The sequence below is a fragment of the Oncorhynchus clarkii genome, chromosome 1, assembly GCF_045791955.1.
Source record: "Oncorhynchus clarkii lewisi isolate Uvic-CL-2024 chromosome 1, UVic_Ocla_1.0, whole genome shotgun sequence".
Taxonomy (NCBI): Eukaryota; Metazoa; Chordata; class Actinopteri; order Salmoniformes; family Salmonidae; genus Oncorhynchus; species Oncorhynchus clarkii.
This window is the reverse complement of record NC_092147.1, coordinates 60,783,433-60,806,165: the sequence shown is the minus strand read 5'-3', so window position 1 is coordinate 60,806,165 and position 22,733 is coordinate 60,783,433. Positions and strand designations below refer to the sequence as shown.

The 22,733-nt window shown below is 40.4% G+C and overlaps 2 protein-coding genes across 2 annotated transcripts; one reads left to right on the top strand and one right to left on the bottom strand.

Annotated features, from left to right (window-relative positions):
• The first annotated feature begins 2,135 nt into the window (after positions 1-2,135).
• On the top strand, positions 2,136-15,690 carry LOC139409910 (transmembrane 9 superfamily member 3). The gene is made up of 15 exons (XM_071155326.1): positions 2,136-2,510; positions 3,610-3,805; positions 4,017-4,139; positions 8,405-8,565; positions 8,781-8,858; positions 9,062-9,193; positions 9,369-9,535; positions 9,629-9,723; positions 10,041-10,171; positions 10,387-10,526; positions 10,703-10,771; positions 12,125-12,271; positions 12,550-12,633; positions 13,618-13,694; positions 13,875-15,690. The coding sequence occupies exons 1-15, from the start codon at positions 2,418-2,420 to the stop codon at positions 13,940-13,942; spliced, it is 1,761 nt and encodes a 586-aa protein (XP_071011427.1). The 5' UTR covers positions 2,136-2,417; the 3' UTR covers positions 13,943-15,690.
• A 123-nt stretch (positions 15,691-15,813) lies between these two features.
• Positions 15,814-22,420, bottom strand: LOC139409921 (thioredoxin-dependent peroxide reductase, mitochondrial-like). Its single transcript, XM_071155337.1, has 7 exons — positions 22,089-22,420; positions 19,777-19,888; positions 19,501-19,642; positions 19,159-19,294; positions 17,933-18,036; positions 16,192-16,357; positions 15,814-16,081 (listed from the first exon to the last, which is right to left on the bottom strand). The coding sequence occupies exons 1-7, from the start codon at positions 22,122-22,124 to the stop codon at positions 16,028-16,030; spliced, it is 750 nt and encodes a 249-aa protein (XP_071011438.1). The 5' UTR covers positions 22,125-22,420; the 3' UTR covers positions 15,814-16,027.
• Between the last annotated feature and the right edge of the window lie 313 nt (positions 22,421-22,733).

The following is a 22,733-nucleotide window of genomic DNA, read 5'->3' as shown; positions in this document are numbered from 1 at the left end:
TTTACCATCCGGCCATCAGATTTGTCACCAATGCTCCTTATAAGACACATCACTGCACCCTGTACTCCTCTATAAACTGGCCATCTCTGCATACCTGGCACAAGACAATTGGTTGATGCTTATTTATAAAACCCTCTTAGTCCTCAATCCCCCCCCCCTATCTGAGATACCTACTACAACCCTTATCATCCACATAGGCAGCAGGTAGGTTAGCGGTTAAGAGCTTTGGGCCAGTAACTGAAAGGTCGCTGGTTTGAATCCCTCAGCCGACTTGGTGAAACATCTGTCGATGTGCCCTTGAGCAAGGCACTTAACCCTAATCGCTTCTGTAAATCGCTCTGGATAAGAGTGTCTGCTAAATGACAAAACAAACATACTATACCTGTACTGCCAGTCACATTCTGTAAGGTCACCAAAGCACACACACATCCCTGGGTTGCACCTCTTTTCTGTTCGCTGCAGCTAGTGACTGGAACGAGCTGGGAAAAAAACACAAACTCAACACTTTTATCTCTACCTCTACATTCAAAGACTTAACACTCTTACTGTAATTTGTGTCTGCTTCGCTTGATGTGTGTTTGTCTCTACCATTTTTTTATTTGTGCTGTTGTCTGTGCCTAACAATGTGCTGCTGCCGTGTTATTATCCTTTTGCCACTTGCTGGGCCGGCATTGTAAATAAGAATTTGTTCTTAATTTACTTGCATGGTTAAATAAAGGTTCAAACAAATAAATTAAAAAGTCATTGTTGGATGTTTTACATGGCTGGCTAAGTCTGAGATAAAGACTAAAAGAGACACAAATCACTACAGTGGAACATGATACAGTTATACATATTTTATGTCACATGATGTAATGAGATGTACCTAGTATTCCAAGCAGATATGATGATGATGACAAATCTGTTAAATTAGTTAGATATCACCAGTGTATGCCGCGTTCAAGTACTAGTCGGAACTAGGAAACTGTCGAAAATTTTGAGTTTTCTAGTTCCAACTCTGCAATAATCATACATGAGAAGTGGGCCAAGAAGGGTGCAACTGCAGCCCGCAATTTTGGGAGTTCCTGCATGTGGGCATTCCTGCATCTGCATGAACCTCTCTTTATACTTCTATTGGTCCATTTTTAAGCTATGACTCCAGTACATAGGCGGGAGGCAGGGGGGCTCCAGTACAGCAGATGGCGGTAATGCACCATAACATTGGATGCCAACTGCCGATTAATCTCACAGAAGAAGAGGCGAGGCGACAACAGTAGCTACCAATAGCTATTACACACCAGTAGCAAAAATGTGTATAACTATAGCTAGTTAGCACACTGTGTCGCTCCAGCCTCCCACCTGATGTACTAGCGGGAGGCAGGGGGCGACCGGTATACAGTCCTTCGCCCCACCTGTCGGGCACTGTTCTCTCGCAGTTCTGTTAACAACTGACCTGCCAGGCGGGAGTGAAAAAACTCAGATAATACTTTTATTTCCCTTTTGACCCACATTCATTAGGGGGTTTCTGCTTGGGGGGGGGTTCATGAAGGGGGAGGGGGGCGTTCCTGCAGATTCAGGGATGGCCACATGCAGGAACGCCCCGAATTATGGTCTGCAGTTGCACACTTGAGTGGGCCAGGTTTCAGGTTATATGCACACAAAGGTGAGGCAATTCTAATCAAATCAAATCAAATTTTATTTGTCACATACACATGGTTAGCAGATGTTAATGCGAGTGTAGCGAAATGCTTGTGCTTCTAGTTCCGACAATGCAGTAATAACAAGTAATCTAACTAACAATTCCAAAACTACTGTCTTGTACACAGTGTAAGGGGATAAAGAATATGTACATAAGGATATATGAATGAGTGATGGTACAGAGCAGCATAGGCAAGATACAGTAGATGGTATCGGGTACAGTATGTACAAATGAGATGAGTATGTAAACAAAGTGGCATAGTATAGTATAAAGTGGCTAGTGATACATGTATTACATAAGGATACCGTCGATGATATAGAGTACAGTATATACGTATGCGTATGAGATGAATAATGTAGGGTAAGTAACATTTATATAAGGTAGCATTGTTTAAAGTGGCTAGTGATATATTTACATCATTTCCCATCAATTCCCATTATTAAATTCTGGTTCTCGCAGTCGGATGACGTGGCTGAAAGTGGCGGAATGTGTAAGCCAACAGCCGGAGTTACATTATTCAACGTTTCTTCATCGCCTTCGACATTGATTGGCGAGTACAAGCCATGTGACATGTACGCGTCAATCACATGCGAATACGATGTGAGCTCGTGAGGCAATTTACGCCATATGCGTCTGAAGAGCATCCTAAAAAACTGCCACTGTCATACAACCAGGAAGAAGGTGGGATAGCCCTAAGAAAGCTAACATCCCAAATCTGTAAACTTTCCCCTAGAAAAGGATGGGGTCTTCCAGGTGGAAGATTGCAGTTGTGGCCTTTTTTTCGTTTGCCGAGTTATTAATGCCGATCGAGGCAGATGAACACGAACACACGGTAAGATCATTTGAGGCCGATTGAAAATGTAAAGCCGTGTGTGTGGTGGTGAAATTAATGCACATTCTGGCTCGTTAGCTATATTAGTAAACCGATTAGCTTATATGTGCGATAAGAGGAATAATGTATGTAGTTAATATTTTAGGTGAAACACTTTAAAGGTTGATAAATAATTAATACAAGAACTAACGTTCGCGAACAAGTTAACATGGGGGACCACGTAGCATTAGCTAGCTAACGTTTGCTAGCAAAGAAGCTAGCTAGCAAAGAAGCTAGCAAGCAGTAGTTAGCCAGCCAGTGACATCCGTGCATAGTAGTAGGCCTAGCTATATCTGATTGGGGGCAATCATTTGCTTAACCAGTCATCCATAGGATTTGGTTATTTAGTTGCTTGACTTGCTAGTTAGCTAAATATTCCAAAATATCTGCTAGGAATATGCCCTAGCCAACTAGCTAGTATGTCAGTGCGAAGACTCCATATCCGGTTATTCAGGCCTGTCATTCTATGTAGGACATCCAATGGTCAAGACAAACTCAAATCGCTTTCCGTGTTTTCTAGTACAATTGGGAATAACATTATTTTGCACGTCTTGATGTGTGGTTTGATCATGCTTCAACCTGTAGTACCGTAGCCAGCTATTACGTTTGTATCCGCACTTAGTGCTGAAGGAAAATCTGGCTAGGTAACGTTAACTAACTACACAACCAACCAGCTAGCTGCATGCAGACATCCTTAGTTACCAATGCACGTTGTTGTATCTGCATTGTCTTATGCCCATAACTGTCAAGATTAAAACGACTAATGACAGAGCTTGAACTTGATAGCTGTCACTCAGGTTGAAAAGACCTGTATGCATTTCGTTGCTGTTGACTCATGCTTGTATGTCATGTGTTCATTGGTTTTTGACATGGGTCATTTAAATATTAACTTTGTGTATTTTTGTCACAAACAGCTGATATCTGATTATCTTTACGGCTGGAATCTGCTTGGAATAGACTACCATGTTGGCTGAATAGAATACCGAATGGTGCCATCTGACGACAAGCAAAACAAGTATAGCATGTTTGAAATGTGTAATGTCTTTCTTCCACTTTGTAGTACACAGATAAAGAAGAGGTGGTGTTATGGATGAATACGGTGGGGCCTTACCACAACAGACAAGAAACATACAAATACTTCTCCCTGCCCTTCTGTGTGGGCACCAAAAAGACTATTAGCCACTACCATGAAACGCTAGGAGAGGCTCTGCAGGGAGTCGAGCTGGAGTTCAGTGGCCTAGACATCAAGTTCAAAGGTATCCAAAAAGCTACACCCACAGGCAGCTGTGCCTTTAATAAAAAGTTATATTATTAGTCACTATTTGATCAGCATTGTTTGATTTGGAGTAGTCAATATAATCTTTCCTAGCATGAGGTTAGATCCAAAAGCAGCCTACACTTGCATTTCTTCTTGTAGTGTGTTATGCCATACTAATGCCAACACTTTATGTTGTTTTGTTCTCACAGATGAAGTCATGCAAACAACTTACTGTGAAATCGAGCTGGACAAAGCCAAACGGGATGCCTTTGTATATGCCATTAAGAATCACTATTGGTACCAAATGTACATTGATGACTTACCCATCTGGGGTGAGTGATCTTGCTACACAGCCTGTTGTGACTTGTCCTGTAATTTAGTTACGAGGATTCAAAGTCATGCTCCAGAGGCAGTTGAAAAGAAAGCATCCAAAGTTAATTCTGAACATTCTACTTTTCTGGGCTTATCTGTTGCCTCTCACACTGGTTGTTATAGAAACTAGTTTGAACATTACATAAGGTTATGTATGGAAAAGCCTAGTTCACCATGGCTGAGATGGGCCCAGTTCTGTAATGAGGAAGGTCTTAAACATAGAGGTCTTTTACATTGAATGGTAACTACAAACCACATTTTCCTGAACTTCATTGTATTTGGGTTCACAGCAGATCTTTTCATTGGGCCTATAGTTGTAATGTGAATCAGCCTAGCCTTACTACAGATTTATTATGTTTTCAACTTGGTACAGGTAACCAAGACATCAATCATGGTCAATGACCTGTTTCTAAAGGGAAACAATCATAAATAGATACACTTCAAATTGGTGGATTCTGCTATTTCAGCCTCGCCCGTTGCTGACAGGTGTATAAAATTTAGTACACAGCCATGCAAACTCCACAGACAGACTCTGTGACATTCAACATGGCACCGTTATAGGATGCCACCTTTCCAAAAAGTCAATTGGTCAAATGTCTGCCCTGCTAGAGCTTCCCTGGTCAACTGTAAGTGCTATTATTGTGAAGTAGAAACGTCTCAGCCGCAAAGTGGTAGGCCCAAAAATAGTTTTTGTCTGTCCTCATTTGCAACACTCACTACTAAACTGCCTCTGGAAGCAACGTCAGTGCAATAACTGTTCGTTGGGAGCCTCAAGAAATGGGTTTCCATGGCTGAGCAGCGGCACACAAGCATAAGATCACCATGCACAATGCCAAGCGTCACCTGGATTGGTGTAAAAGCTTGCTGTCATTGGACGCGTTCTCTGGAGTGATGAATCACGCTTCACCATATGGCAGTCCGACGGACAACTCTGGGTTTGAGGTTTATCGAGATTGGTGTGGAAGAACTTTTTGTATTTATACATTTTTTACACCCTTTTCTCCCCAATTTTGTGATATCCAATTGGTACTTATGGTCTTGTTTCTTTGCTGCAACTCCCCAACAGACCCGGGAGAGGCAAAGGTCGAGAGTCCTTGACCTGCCAAGCCGCGCTGCTTTTTAACACTGCTCACTTAACCCGGAATCCAGCTGTACCAATGTGTCGGAGGAAACACCATCCAACTGACGACCGAAGTTAGCTTGCAGGCGCCTGGCCCGTCACATGGAGTTGCTGGAGCACGATGAGCCAAGGAATCCCCCTGCCAAACCCTCCCCTAAACCAGACGACGCTGGGCCAATTGTTAGCCACCTCTTGGGGGTCACGGCCGGCTGTGACACAGCCTGGGATTGAACCTGAGGCTGTAGTGGTGCCTCAGATCTGCAATGTAGTGCCTTAGACCACTGCGCACCACTCAGGAGGCCCCAGTGTGTAAGAACTTGACTGGCCTGCACAGAGCCCTGACCTCAACCCCATCGAACACCTTTGGGATGAATTGAAATGCCAATTGCGAGCCAGGCAATTTCGCCCGACATCAGTGCCCGACCTCACTAATGTTCTTGTGGCTGAATGGAAGCAAGTCCCTGCAGCGATGTTCCAACATCTAGTTGAAAGCCTTCCCAGAAGAGTGGAGGCTGTTATAGTAGCAAAGGCGGTACCAACTCTATATTAACGCCCATGATTTTGGAATGAGCTGCTCAACGAGCAGGTGTCCACATACTTTTGGTCCTGTAATATACATTGGCTAAACTCCTTGGATTTCTTCATTTTGTGTTACAAAATGAGAACGATTTGTCATTTTTTTTAAACAATTTTCATCTACACACAACACTTCGGAATGTTATTTTTCTTTTCAAAATTCTTCAAGCTCTGTCAAGATGTTGGGGATCATGGCTAGATGGCAGTTTAAGTCTTGCCATATATTGTTAAGCAGATTTAAGTCAAAACGGTAACATGGTCACTCAGGAACATTCACCGTCTTCTTTGTAAGCAAAGCCAGTGCAGATTTGGCTGTTGTATGTTATTGTCCTGCTGAAAGATGAATTCTTCACCCAGTCCCTGGTGTAAAGCAGGTCTTCCTCAAGGATTTAGCCTGTGCTTAGCTTCATCCCATTTACTTTTTATTCTGAAACTCCCCAGTATTTGCCAATGTCAGGCATCCAAATCAAATTATATTTGTCACATGCTACTTAAAAACAACCAGTGTAGACTAACAGTGAAATGCTTTCTTACGGGCCCTTCCCAACAATGCAGTGAGAAATAATAGAAAAGTTAAACACCCAATAATGAATACACAATAAGTCTTGACTATAGACACAGGGCACCAGTACCGAGTCGATGTGCAGGGGTACAAGGTAATTGAGGTAGATATGTGCATATAACTAGGAATAAAGTGACAGATCATAAACAGTAGCAACAGCGTATGTGATGAGTGCAAAAACAGTAAATGCAGATACACTGAACAAAAATATAAACGCAGCATGTAAAGTGTTGGCCCCATGTTTCATGAGCTGAAATAAGAGATCCCAGAAATATTCCAAATGCACACACAGCTTATTTCTCTCAAATTTTGTGCACAAATGTTTACTACCCTGTTAGTGAGCGTTTGCCAAGATAATCCATTCACCTGACAGGTGTGGCATATTAAGAAGCTGATTATTACACAGGTGTACCTTGTGCTGGGGACAGAAGGCCACTCTAAAAGGTGCAGTTTTGTCACAGATGTCTTCAAGTGTTGAGGGGGTGTGCAATTGATATTCTGACTGCAGGAATGTCCACCAGAGCTGTTGCCAGATAATTAAATGTTAATTTCTCTACCATAAGCCACCTCCAATGTCGTTTTAGAGAATTTGACAGTACGTCCAACCGGCCTCACAATCGCGAGGAGTCACTACAATGTTGTTGATCTGTCCTCGGCTCTCTCCCGTCACAGCCATTTAACTCTGTAGTTATGAGGACATTGGTGATTTTAAACATCACTGAGCAGTTTCATTCCTGTCCTGCTGCTCAGTTCAGAAGGATGACTATCTTTCATGTGTCTGGGTGGTTTCATACATAATCCACAGCATAATTATTAACTGACCATGCTTAAAGAAATATTCTATCTGATTTTATTGTTACCCATGTACCAATCACTGCCCTTTGAGGCATTCGAAGAGCTCCCTTGTCTTTGTAGAAATCCAGTACTTGACTGAGGGATCTTTACAAATGTTAAACGTCATCAAGGACACTAACCACCTGGGCCACTACCTGTTCACCCCGCTTCCATCCAGAAGGCGAGGTCCGTACAGGTGCATCAAAGCTGGGACAGAGATATTGAAAAACAGCTTCTATCTCAAGCCCATCAGATTGTTAAACAGCCATCATTAGCACAGAGAGGCGGCTGCCTACCTACAGAATTGATATCATTGGCCACTTTAATAAATGGAACACTAGTCACTTTAATAATGCCACTTTAAGAATGTTTACATATCTCGCATTACTCATCTCATGTATATACTGTATCATTCACTATCTATTGCATCTTAGTCGCTCTGTCACTGCTCATCCATATATTTTATACTATATATTATTATCCAATTCCTTAACTAGATTGTGTGTATTAGGTTTTGTTGTGGAATCTGTTAGATATTACCTGTTAGATACTGCTGCACTGTCAGATCTAGACGCATAAGCATTTCGCTACACTGCTAGCCATGTGTATGTGACCAATAACATTTGATTTGTTAGGGGGACTGAGGAAGGGTCATACAAAAATCATGTCAACCCCTATTATTTCACAGTGAGTCCATGTACCTTAATGTGATTTGTTAAGCCAAATTTGACTCTTGAATTTAGGCTTGCTTAAACAAATGGGCTCACTACTTATTTTACTTATAATTTTAAAATAATAACTTTTTTCTTCTAATTTGACAGTTTTGTCGATTGGTGATACAAATGACAATGAAATCTATTTTAATCCCACTTTGTAAGGCAATAAATGTTGAACAAACCCAAGGGTTCTGAATACTTTTGCAAAGCACTGTATGTATGTACAAATATATGTATGCACAGGAGGTGGGGCAGATGGCCCAAGTTTTCATACCCATACGGAATACTATTCTGAGTATGAATAAATATAGACTTTAAGCCCTGGATCTGCTTACTGCGTTCCACACCAGACTTGCCAAGTTGCCAGTGCATTTCTGGTAGTAGTGCACTCATCCCACACCTCTCTCTATTTTCTAGGAATTGTCGGTGAGGCAGATGAAAATGGAGAGGATCATTATCTGTGGACTTACAAGAAATTGGAGATCGGCTTCAATGGCAACCGTATTGTCGATGTCAACCTGACAAGTGAAGGCAAAGTCAAGCTTGTGCCCAACACAAGAATTGCAATGTCGTACTCTGTAAGTATTTGCATTTTCTTGTCAGAGATGGGGAAATGGGACTGGATTTTTCTATTATACACAGGCTTGAATACGTATTTGAAGTGTGATGACATTTCCCACACAGAGCTTTATATTGTTTTACATAAAGTAAGGTCACCCACGTCGTCGTCATCCATACGTGGCTCGTTCGCCAAAGGAACAATTGAGTAAAACATCTCGTTTTTTTACCACAGGTAAAGTGGAAGAAGTCAGATGTGAAGTTTGAAGACAGATTTGACAAGTATCTTGATCCATCTTTTTTCCAACATAGAGTAAGTTTCTTCTTCTCTGAAAAAATAATGCAATTTTGCACTGAACTGCACAATACAGGAAAAGTGGCCAGCCTGTTTGACCAATTCTCAAGGATGCCATTGTTCTATAATCAAGCGGAAGAATCTAGGGATGGGTTCTGTGTGTGCATTTTTGATATTCCCTGTGGTGTGGTAATGAAACAAATCTATTTTCCCTTCTTTAGATTCACTGGTTTTCCATCTTCAACTCCTTCATGATGGTTATCTTCTTGGTTGGCCTGGTGTCCATGATCCTGATGAGAACGCTAAGAAAAGACTATGCTAGATACAGCAAAGAGGAGGAAATGGATGACATGGTAACGTTTCATGGCCTCGGTAGCATTAATGACAGAATCTTACATTGAACAACATGCACTTACATTTTTTTGCTGTGATAGTTTAGGCTCCAGTGCTTCGTCGAATTTTGGCTAGCTGCATGTCCTTTTTGTCTTTAATGTACCCCTGGCCCTTTCCTGCTTCTCCCTGCTGCAGGACAGGGACCTGGGGGATGAGTATGGATGGAAGCAGGTCCATGGAGACGTGTTCCGGCCGTCAAGCCACCCCATGATCTTCTCCTCCCTTATTGGCTCTGGATGCCAGATCTTCTCGGTCTCTTTCATCGTCATCATCGTGGCCATGATTGAGGATCTGTACACTGAGTAAGTGATGGGCGCCACCTGCAGATAGCAACCTAATAGTGTGTTTCTTCACTGCTGTCTAATGTGTGTGTGGCTTCGCATTTGTCTCTACAGGAGAGGATCTATGCTGAGCACAGCCATCTTTGTATATGCTGCCACCTCTCCCGTCAATGGCTATTTTGGCGGAAGTTTGTATGCAAAACAAGGAGGTATGAAAGGGTTTTTCTTCAAAATAGAAACTCAGTTCCTACACAGCACAAATCCATTATTACTGCACTCTGCAAGGGCAGTTTTGCCGAGCAGAACATTGTCACCTATGACATTTTCTTAACCTGAACATGTAGCTTGGGTTGTCAAACCATTGTTTGTGATACCTGGTGTAGAATACTGTTTGAAACCTATTGACATGGGTATTGACAAATTAGGCTACATTGTTAGTGTGATTGTGTAAATAACACATGGTGGATTATTGCAATTCACCCATAATGTGCACCCTTATGATAACTGATGATATTTGATCCTATAGGCAGACGGTGGATTAAACAGATGTTTATCGGGGCCTTCCTGATCCCTGCCATGGTGTGTGGGACAGCCTTCTTCATCAACTTCATCGCCATGTACTACCATGCCTCCCGAGCCATCCCCTTTGGCACCATGGTGAGTTTAGAGTGTCGACGCCCACTCCCTCCGCTTAGCCAACACCTGCCTAAACAACGAGCACATTTTTCTCTCATAGTAATTGGCATGCCGATTTATTCCGTCTTCCTATTGGTGTGTAAATCAAATGAACCAAAAGGTTTCTTTTTGGAAATATTGTTTGCTCTCACTATGAAACCTTTCTCGTGGATTCTACTATTGCATTTTGTTTTCAGGTGGCTGTTTGCTGTATTTGTTTGTTTGTTATCCTGCCACTCAACCTTGTGGGAACCATTCTGGGAAGAAACCTCTCTGGCCAGCCCAACTTTCCTTGTCGAGTCAATGCAGTGCCACGGCCAATCCCTGAGAAGAAATGGTATCTATGACTCTGATCTTTGTTGTACAGCATTACTTAATAATAGCCATGTATGTGTGACATTTGTTTTCATATTTATTGGAGGCCCAAGTGTTTTTTTATTTGGGCCCAAGTGCTGATATGGACTGTGTTTGCTCCTTGTATGTCTCTGATTGTAGACTGATCACATTTTACAGGTTCATGGAGCCAGCTGTCATTGTCTGTCTGGGAGGAATCCTTCCATTTGGTTCCATTTTCATTGAAATGTAAGTCCCGCCTCACTTTAACCTCACCTGTATATAGTTTATAGTATAGTAACTACCAAAATAAAGGAAATACTTGAGTAAATGAGGTTTCTGGCAGCTCTTATGTTGTGGGGTGCATTTCCCAGACATTTCACACCTTTGTTTTAACCCTAAACTAGCACACCTGATTCAAATAGTCAAATGCTTGATGATTAGGTGGCTAATTGAATCAGGTGTGCCAGTTTAGGGTTAAAACAAAAATATGAAACATCTGGGGTGGGCACGAGGAGAGTGTTAGGAAACCCTGCCTTAGAGGGCAAGGTAAATGCCAATAAATACACAGCCATTCTGAGTGATCAAATTCAACCTATGTTGAAGCATTTATATTATGATGGAAGTGATCTCTTTCCAGGATGACAATGCCCCCATCCACAGGGCACGAGTAGCCACTGAATAATTTGATGCGCCTGAAAACAATGTAAATCAGGGGTTTAAAACTCATTACACGGAGGGCCTAGATTTCTGCTGGTTTTTGTTTTTTCCTTTCAATTAAGCCCAAGACAACCAGAAGAGGGGAGTTCCTAACTAATCATCGACCTTTAATTAATCAATCAATCAAGTAAAACAAACACCTGCACTCTCTCACCCCTTCAGGGAATGAGTTTGACATGTGATGTAAACCATATGCTAGGGATCAACTAGATTCAGCTGCGGGACAATTTTTGTATTGAGCGGATGGTCAGGGGGCCGGAACATAATTACAAATCATTTGTAGACTGTAAATTGACCGCAAGCAGCCCAAATGGATATAATATTTGACTAAAACATAATCATTTCACACCTTGCTTACGTTTTGTAGATGGTCACATATATATCTGTATTATGCGTGGGAATATTTTGGAACAGATTTCCTAAATTAAAATCACCTGGAGCCGATTTGATTACATTTTTTCAGTATTTTATGTCCAACAATATTTTTGCGAAGAACTTCGGGGAGCCAAATAAAATCGCCCGCGGACGCCAGTTGGTGAACCCTGCCATATGCCATGGCTGTCTCGGTCACCAGATCTCAACCCAATTGAACACTTATGGGAGATTCTGGAGCGGTGTCTGACTATGAATTTTCCACCACAATTAACAAAACACCAAATTTTATATAATTTTTTTGTATAAGAATCGTGGCACATCCCTCCAATAGAGTTCCAGACACTTGTAGAGTCTATGCTTAGGCACGTTGAAGCTGTTTTGGTGGCCCAACATCCCTATTTAGACACTTTATGGTGGTGTCCTTTGTTTTGGCAAATCGTTAATTCACCATATAAAACCTGTGCATGGCTGGAAGTGGAAATGCATTGTTTGCTTCTTATTTTCCAGGTACTTCATCTTCACTTCATTTTGGGCCTATAAGATCTACTACGTATATGGGTTCATGATGCTGGTCCTGGTTATCCTCTGCATTGTCACCGTGTGTGTCACAATTGTCTGCACTTACTTCCTCCTCAATGCTGAGGACTACAGATGGTGAGTTAAAGACCATCTGTAGTAATTAATTACATGAATCATTAATGAATTAAATGGATTAATTCCATTAATTAAATGGAGGGACCTTGTGTGTGTGGGCCTTATACACCACTTGGTGTGATTAGGCGTAAGTATAATTGCATGTCTAGTTTAAGAACTATAACACAGCTGAATACAGTATATTTTGTGTTCAGGAAAATCCTGAAACACACCATCCTCAGGCTGGCTATGGTATTTGTGCTTTTTAATTTACGTTCTGTGTTTTTTTCTCCTCTCAGGCAATGGACAAGCTTTCTCTCTGCTGCATCCACTGCAGTTTATGTTTACATGTACTCCTTTTACTACTATTTCTTCAAAACAAAGTGAGTTCCAATATTATTTTTATTATATAAAATGCATATTGTACACAACTGAAATAAATCATCTGTTGACTGTAGAAAACAAGACTGTGTTGCCCTAAAGCATTCTGTCAGATTAGGGATGGGCGCTAGTACTCAATTCAAATACTCAATGTACAAATGAAACCGTTCAACAGGTGAAATGTATAATCACTGACAGAATTTCACTCATAAGATGTGTTTGTTTGGACTATTTCAGGTGCAGTGAACATTTTTATTGAAATCATAAGTATATTTGCACAATGAGCACTTTTTGTCTTTCAAATACATTGTTAGTTGTTTGGTTAGCTAGCTAGCTAATTTTAGCCATATTAGCATTGACATGAAATCAGTCAAAACACCTACAAACAAGACATGGTATCAAAAACTAGATGAAACTAGCTAAAAACAAGTCACTTACGATTCCCCACATGGCAGTTTCTTGTCATTGTTGGTAGTTATCTGGCCATCCAGAATCACAACTTCTCAGACTTCACTGCCCCATTGAAGCGTGTGAATAGTTTTCGTGACTTTGTCAGCTAACTCATCTGAGGTTGGAATAATATTGTGAAAATTTGTCTGGGAGTGGTACCTATCAATTTTTGCTTGAGAAATTACTCTTTGCTAAGAATCTTTGTTTCCTTTTATTGAAAACAATTACAATAAGATACTTGTTACCCTGAAATGATTTGATATTGAGCTCAAAACGGCTGCATTTGGACCCTATTTTAAGTTTTGTTTTCAGTTTATGTGTAATTGGATAGTATGCAGCAAACCTTTTGCTCTCAGCCTCATTTCACACTAACGTGCGAGTACTCCAATATTTTCATGAAAGTGCCTCAACATAGACATTTTTTTTTTCAAAATGCCCATCCCTACATACAGTACTGTATGTGTATGAAAGATGTTTCAGCAGTGTCTTCCTGTGTATTACCTCCGCTGACAATTGTTTTGTCCCATCTGTTTCAGGATGTATGGTCTGTTCCAGACGTCCTTTTACTTTGGCTACATGGCAGTGTTTAGTTCTTCTCTGGGAATTATGTGTGGTGAGTTCCACTTCACTTTTCACAGCATCTGATTTGATCCAAGTATTGGAATTCGTATGATATTACAGTTTAGGCTTTGGAGGTTATTCCGTAAACACAATCTTTTAAATGTAGCTCAGACAGTGGCAAACATACATGGTTATTGATGCAATGACACATTACAACAATATCTTTTTGTAGGAGCTGTTGGGTATGTGGGAACAAGTGCCTTCGTGAGGAAGATCTACACAAATGTGAAAATTGACTAGGACAGATGCAAGCAAGGGATCCACAGATAAGCTGACGCTTTCCCCAACATACTTTTTTTTTCGCGGTATCTCACTTTGTACAAATGTAGTTCTCCTTTTTCTGAATGAATTTGAATGTTGCAAAACAAAGATTGTACAAGAGCAAAACTGCGGAAAAAGAAAATCCTAACCGGTTCTGTTTTTATCAATTGTATTCAACCAACGTTCTGAAGCAGATGCTGTTCAAAACGTAACATGGCTTCCCCTTTTCCAATCCAGTCCCACCCACCACCAGAGAACATAAAGATCTTTATTATGGAATAGTCTAGCTCTCTTCAGTGAAGAGGCCATATTGAAAGCCTTTGTTCTATTGTATTAGAATATTGGAGAGTTGGGTTTGCGTCCATGCTCTGACTTGATTCTATTTTGTATTAATGTCACTCAGAATTCCATTATATTATTATATTCTGACTTCCACATTCATTTTTACTAGCTACACTAGACACTTAACATATACTGGATGTTATACTAACTTATCAGAGTTAGAACCATTCTCATATTTTGACTATCTAATTTCCAAATACAGTAGTTTAAAATCAACCAACCAACCAAGATAAATATTTTAGATCTGCTGAAGTTTGCTGTACAGATGAAAAAAAAAGAAGAAAAAGAAACATTTTGCGAAAGGAACAAGTGAATAACTGTTGGTTTTGAAGTACAGTATAAATGAGATTGTTTTAAATGGATGTTTGATGTGATTCAATTTCCCGCTTATGTTTTCTTAATGTTTGGGTTTGAATGAAGTCTACTTGTAAAGATAATATATGGATAGGGGGAAAAGTGTATATAACCTTAATAATGTAACTTTAGATGTAGATCTCAAATGTATTTTGGTTGTACAGATTTACTACAGGGTTTTTTTGGGGGCTTTTTTTAAATCATTCGGTTATAAACAAAAATCTATATTTTGTTTTTTTTTCTGTTTTGGTGCTTGGGATGGGGTGGCGCTGTTATCTTGCCTGAAATTGCATGAAGTTTCCATCGAAACATATGCTTATCAAATTCCATTTTGTTTGGCCATTCGTTATCTACATTTCCTTCACTTTCCCTGGTTGTGGACATCTCATGTAGCAGTCTCAAATTCAAAGAAGTGTGTGCTGGCTGCTTGCCAAAGAGTGAGATGACAGAAAACTGACTGTTTATTTGGTTAGATGTATGCTTTAAACAGCTCTCCATTCTTTGGTCAGCCATGTCCCTCACGTTATCTTTGGTTTTTATAACCTGAAACATTGTGAATGTCAGATGAAATGAGGCAATTGTGCTAGTTTCCACAGAAGTGACATTTATGTACACTTAACTAGATGTGTTCATAGCTACATACAGTGCTGCAGTGTTTTAAAACCTTTTCGTTGTTGCTGTAAAATACAGTATGTACCTTAAATGTATGAGAAGTGGCAATACCTTTCTCATTTCCAATACTGAAGTTGATTTTTGGCACCTCATGTTGTGTACTATATGTCTAAAGACATTTTAAACCTGCATATTAACTTGCTGTAAAAAATGAACAAAATAAACATCTTTATGTACAGGGGTTATACAGGCATGGTTTGTAAATAGTTACATTGTCTGGCTTATACATTTCGTAACTGATTCCTTTCTTTTTTCAACTATCCAAGACCAGAAGCAATATTCTTTGGACACTGTTTTGGGAAAATACAATCTGTATGATCACACTTTTGAATCGGTAGAATAAAACTGGTGTGATGGCTGCTTTTCCCCTTCCTTATTTTGACACTGTCAGACCTCATTCTCTTTACAATATGCATGTACATGCTCTTTTCAATTTTAGAACCATTTAAAATAATGCAAAAATGTAGGCTCAATACAAGCAATGTGATGAAAGGGAAACTTTATTACATTAAGTTCATGAAGCTAGCTAACAGGATGACATATTTCAACTCTGACAAGTATTTTTCTGATTGCTTTGAACACAAATGCACCTTTTTTAAATCTAAACCTAATGGAAAATATTTGGTATATCTATTCAGTGTTTTCTTTTCAGTTGTGGATAATTTATTGAATATTAAGCTGTGAAGTGCAAGTCCTCTAGTCGTTGACCTTCTCAAAGTACTCCTTTGAACCTTCGGGAGTTGGCTTGATCTGAAAAAGAAGAACTGATGAGACCAAGACTTTGCTACACATTTTTTTGGTGTTTGTATTTATTTCAGATGTCTGAGGGCCTGGTGGGGTGTGAAGGGGAGTGGCCTCACCGTAGGAGAGTCAGGGGTCCAGCTAGCAGGGCACACTTCACCGTGAGTCTCCACAAACTGGAAGGCCCTCACCAGACGCAGGGTCTCGTCCACACAGCGGCCCACTGGCAGGTCGTTGACGCTCATGTGCTTCACCACCCCATTTGGATCAATGATAAACAGTCCCCTAATGAACAATGGACAACTACTTAATGTCAGGGTAGAAATCCATGATATACAGTGTCTAAAATTCTATGTTCATTTACGTGAGGCAGTTTGTCTGAATATGTATTTACATACACTTAGGTTGGGGTTATTAAAACTTTTTTTCAATCACTCCACAAATTTCTCATAACTATAGTTTTGGCAAGTCGTTTAGGACATCTACTTTGTGCATGACAAGTAATTTTTCCAACAATTGTTTACAGACTATTTCACTTATAATTCACTGTATCACAATTCCAGTGGGCCAGAAGTTTACATACACTAAGTTGACTGCCTTTAAACAGCTTGGGAAATACCTTATTTACAGACGTATTCAGACCCTTTGCTATGAGACTTCAAAATTGAGTTCAGGTGCATCCTGTTTCCATTGATCATCCTTGAGATGTTTCTACAACTTGATTGGAGTCCACCTGTTGTAAATTCAATTAATGGGACATGATTTTGAAAAGGCACACCTGTCTATATATGGTCCCCAAGAACACAGTGGCCTCCATCATTCTTAAATGGAATAAGTTTAGAACCACCAAGACTCTTCCTAGAGCAATCGGGGGAGAAGGGCCTTGGTCAGGGAGGTGTCCAAGAACCCAATGGTCACTCTGACAGAGTTCCTCTGGAGATGGGAGAACCTTCCAGAAGGACAACCATCTCTGCAGCCAGATGAAGGCACATGACAACCCATTTGGAGTTTGACAAAAAGGCACCTAAAAGGACTCAGACCATGAGAAACAAGATTCTCTGGTCTGATGAAACCAAAATTGAATTATTTGGCCTGAATGCCAAGTGTCATGTCTGGAGGAAACCTGGCACCATCCCTACGGTGAAGTGTGGTGGTGGCATCATGCTGTGGGGATGTTTTTCAGCGGCAGGGACTGCAAGACTAGTCAGGATCGAGGGAAAGATGAATGGAGCAAAGTACAGAGAGATCCTTAATTTAAACAAGCTCCAGGGCACTCAGGACATCAGACTGGGGCGAAGGTTCACCTTTCAACATGTCAACGAACCTAAGCACACAGCCAAGGCAAAGCAGGAGTGGCTTTGGGACAAGTCTCTGAATGTCCTTGAGTAGCCCGGACTTGAACCTGATAGAACATCTCTGTTAAACCTGAAAATAGCTGTGCAGCGACGCTCCCCATCCAACCTGACAGAGCTTGAGAGGATCTGCAGAGAATGGGAGAAAATCCCCAAATACAGGTGTGCAAAGCTTGTAGCGTCATACCCAAGAAGACTTGAGTCTATAATCGCTGCCAAAGGTGCTTCAACTAAGTACTGAGTAAAGGGTCTGAATACTTAGGGGTCTGAATACTTTTGTTGTAATAAAAAGTTGCAAAAATTTCGAAAAAACTGTCTTTGCTTTGTCATTATCGGGTATTGTGTGTCGTAGATCGATGAGGGGGGGAAAAAAGCAATTTAATCCATTTTAGATTAAGGCTGTGTAACGTAACAAGATGTGAAAAAATTGACAGGGTCAGAATACTTTCCGAATGCACTGTATATTGGGAACAGGGTGCCGTTTGGGACGCAACCATAGTTACTGTACCTCAGTGCAATGCCAGGGCCCTCCAGAAGTACACCATAGTCTCTGGACACCTGTTTGTTGAGGTCTGCCAGCAGGGGGATGTGGATTTCACCCAAACCTCCAGCCTGAGAATAAGACGCCATGACAAATGATTAGCATGTAGCACAACTGCTGTTTGTGTCTATGGAACACTGTCTGTATAATAATACTATATGGGATTTAAAGCACCTTAAAAAAAAAAAAAACAAGGACACTGTAGAGCAAAGAGTGTAAAAAAAAAAAAACTAAAAACAGGGATAAAACAACTAAAATTGAAATAAAAGCTACTTAGCTTAAGCTAGGGCTGAGTAAGGGGGCAAGCTAAGTTGAGGGGAAAGCCAGACGGAAGAGGTGGGTTCTGAAGCTGGTTTTGAAAGTGGTGATGGAGTCAGAGTGGCAGAGTTTCAGAGTTTGAGGGCAGTGGAGCTGAATGCCCAGTCCTCCATGGTATTGTCTTTGGGATGGTATGTAGTCCAGAGTCAGAGGAGCAGAGACAGTGGGAGGGAGTGTGCGTGTAGAGGAGGTCAGAAAGTTATGGAGGGCCTTGTAGGTGAGCAGTAGGATCTATTGGTACAGTGCCTGTCTAATAGTACAATTTCAGCCTATTTTGGTGGGATGGAGTTTTGGCCTGCCTCCGGCAGTAAATTTGTTAATAGACAAGAGAGTTCCAAACCTCTCTGCCAACAACAGCTATTTTTCAGTTTTCCCCTCCCCACCCAGACAGTCCTAGCAAAATTCTTGCTTGAGAAATTGCTCTTTGCTAAGAAGCTCTTTTGGTTTATTTTTGATCATTTTAATTGAAAACAATCACAGTACTTAATTGTTAACAAGAAATGACTTGATATTGAGATTGAAATAGCTGCATTGGACCTTTAAGTTCGAAGACACACCAGAATGGCTTTACAAGAGGTGTTGAGTGTTCCTGAGTTGTCCAGTCTCCGATTTGACTTCAATTTGCTTGAAAATCAGAGACAAGGTTTGAATATTGCTGTGCATTAATGATTCCCAATCAAATTTACAGAACTCGTGCAAATTTGACAAAAACAATGGATAAATGTTGCCCTAAGTGTTGTGCAAACGTATTCCTTTTTAGATTAAATTTTAAGGCAGCAAAGCAAAAATGTGAAGACTGTGCAAGGGTTGTGTTGACTTTCACTAGCGGCTGAATGTATATAGAATACTGGTAAGTCTATGTACACCCACTGTACCTTGCGTGGGGTGTTTATCCATGCCAGGTGGGCGAAGTGAGAGTCCACTGACACGCCCACCACTTCACAGTTGATGTCATGGAACTCGCTGGCCTTGTCACTGAACGAGATGATCTCTGTCGGGCAAACAAATGTGCTGTAAGGAGACAAAGAAATGTTTAAAAAACATATATAGAATGTCACATCCACAATCTATTGCTTAGGTATCTGTAGTGCAAAGGGAATAGGCCGCTAAATCATTCCTTAAATTGTGAAGATGAATAAAGTCACAGATTGTGTACACCACATGCAGCTAATCAAAGCAATCCATTCTTGTCTTTCCAGAGGAATAGAGGTACTCACAAATCGAGTGGGTAGAAGAAAAGAACCAGGTATTTGCCCTTAAAGTCATCTAGGCCCATCTCCTTAAACTCGCCATTGTGGACAGCTGTAGCTTTAAAATGTGGTGCATGTTGAGTGACAGCTGGAGCCCACTTGCCAGGACCTATTGGGAGAAAGATATTGTGATATAATGAATAACGTTGATTCTATATTTACATCACAATGACAAGAAGTGCATCTATCGCTCACTTTGATCAACTTCATTCCCTGTCCCGAAGGTCTACAGTCAATACCTACTGGTGGATAAACCGGCCTTCTGGAGTGCAGGATGGGTGAGAATTCTTGAGGCCTTGCTCACTGAAGTTCCATGTGGCAAAGCTGCTTTCAGTCCTCCAGATGCAACTATTACCTTGATGTGAGCAGTGTTCATTTCACCAACAAAAATGGATTAACTTATCCGTCAAACATGTATTTTTATGTGGCAATTGATGAGACTGACTAAATAAACCCTGAAAAAAAAATCTATAACTGAACTAAAATGATTTTCATTTCAGTTTACTAAAACGAGATGAAATTATCTCTGTGACTAAAATCGGACTACTAAATGGACTGGACATGAGCTTTTGGAGAGATTGAGAGCTTCTTTGTAATAAGTAATAAGGTGACTCTTGTTTCCCCGTAGCTAACCAGTCACCACCAGCCTTCTAGTTAGATACCCTTTGCCTGGTTAAGAAACACATGTCTCTTTACGAAATTAAAAACAATAGCAGCACTGAGTTTAATAGTAAAACAACAGTAAGGCTACGTATAGATTTCTCTCTCACTTGAGAGATAAAGGGCCACTCTAAAATGTGCAGTTTTGTTACACAACACAATGCCACAGATGTCTCAAGTTGAGGGAGCATGCGATGGCATGCGGACTGGAGAAATGTCCACCAGAGCTGTTGCCAGAAAATGTCATGTTAATCTCTCTAACATAAGCCGCCTTCAACATTGTTTTCGGACACGCAGACCATGTGTATGGCATCGTGTGGACGAGTGGATAACATTCCACAATCAACTGCCTGATCAACGCTATGCAAGGAATAAGTCGCTATGCATGAGGCAAATGGTGGACACACCAGATACGGACTGCTTTTTTGAGCCACACCCATACTTTAAAAAAAATGTTTTAAAGATGCAACCAATAGATGCATGCATATCTGTATTCTCAGTCATGTGAAATACATAGATTAGGGCCTAATTAATTTATTTCAATTGACTGATTTCTTTATTTTAACTGTAACTCAGTAAAATCTTTGAAATTGTCGCATTTTATATTTTTGTTCAATATAACTTCACCATGCTCAAAGGGATAGAAAACCTCCCTTGTCTTTGTGGTTGAATATGTGTTTAAAATTCACTGCTCGGCTGAGGGACCTTACAGATAATTGTATGTGTGGGGTACAGAGATTAGGCAGTCATTTACACATCATGTTAAACACTATTATTGCACACAGAGTGAGTCCATGCAAATTATGATGTGACTTGTTAAGCAAATGTTTACTCCCGAACTTATTAAGTCTTGCCATAACAAAGTGGTTGAATACTTATTGACTTAAGACATTTCAGATTCATTTTTATTCATTTGTACAAATGTAATAAACCTAATTCCACATTGACAGGGTAGCCTAGTGGTCAAACCACAGCACACTATTTGTATGCTGTGGTTTGTTTGGCAGTTTCTGCAAATGTCTTGGACTAGTAACCGGAAGGTTGAAAGTTCAAACCCCAGAGCTGACAAGGTACAAATCTGTCGTTGTGCCCCTGAACAAGGCAGTTAACCCACTGTTCCTAGGCCGTCATTGAAAATAAGAATTTGTTCTTAACTGACTTGCCTAGTTAAATAAAGGTAAAATAAATTGACATTATGGCGTATTGTGTGAAGGCCAGTGACAAAACAAATCTGAATTTAATCAATTTTAAATTCAGGCTGTAACACAACAAAATGTGGAAAAAGTGAAGGTGTGTGAATACTTTCTGAAGGCACTGTATGTTTACTATAGGTTAATGAGGCAATACGAATGTGATGTGAAAATGTGACAAATATTAAAGGGCATTCAGATGACTAAAATTACCCACTGTTTGTGATTTTGAAAATACCTAGACTAAAATCATTATTCAAATGACAAAAATGGCCCTAAGACTTAATGATATATTGGTCAAATCGACTAAGACTAGACTAAATAACATTTGTTTTAAAAGAGTGCCAAAATGAACACTGACGTTAAAGAGGGCAAGAGAGACACATTGCACATCGTGACAACTGTTATTGGCGCTGAAGAGCATTAGACACTTAGTATAACAAATGATTGTATATTTAGATTTTTTACTTAATTTGGCATTAGCTGCTAAGCCTTTGAGCAGAGGGATTTGTTCTGAAGACGGTCACGCAGTTACAGTGACGTAGCTGTCAATATCTAAGATGAGACTCATTGCAACTCCTCTTACAATTGGCATTGCCAATTTATATAGCCACAACGAAATGATAAATTGCCATTATACCGTTTGCATTTCAATGCAGCACACTACTACTGGTAACATAAACATATATTCCTAAATGAACTCACAGAGGTCTTTAGTAGTCTCCCAACGGTGGCTGCCATCTTGTATTATGACGTTGTTTTAGGGCGTCATACAAATGTTTTGCGCAGGTAGGCTGCGTAATGGCACTTAACTTATGTAGCTAGGTAAAACACATTTGCAATCCCTTGTAAAATTGGCTTTTTGAATATAAATATATAAATAAACATATTGCAGATCAAACCACAGCACACTATTTGTATGCTGTGGTTTGTTTGCCAGTTTCTGCAAATGTCTTGATTTTCTTGATCACGCTTGGCAATCTGCGCAGCGCTCAGCTCGCAGGCTCTCGTGAACATGGCAAACACACCTCTGCCATGTGAGCTTCTTTCTTCTTCTTTGGGTTTAACGGTGGTTGGCATTCAATAAATGTTGCATTACGGCCACCTACTAGACTGGAATACAATTCCCTTACATTTTGCTTTAAAAAAAATAATTACAAAAAATATAAATCAACAAATACACTACCATCTAACCCTTCACTCACTAAAAACCCACCACCCTACTCCACTATTTATATCTATTTAGTCATATTTCAGGCCAACAGCCTGAAAGGACGGGACACCACCACTCAACACACCCTGTAACTCTTATGACGTCAAGTTTATTACACCCAAATACCTCTGCAGCTG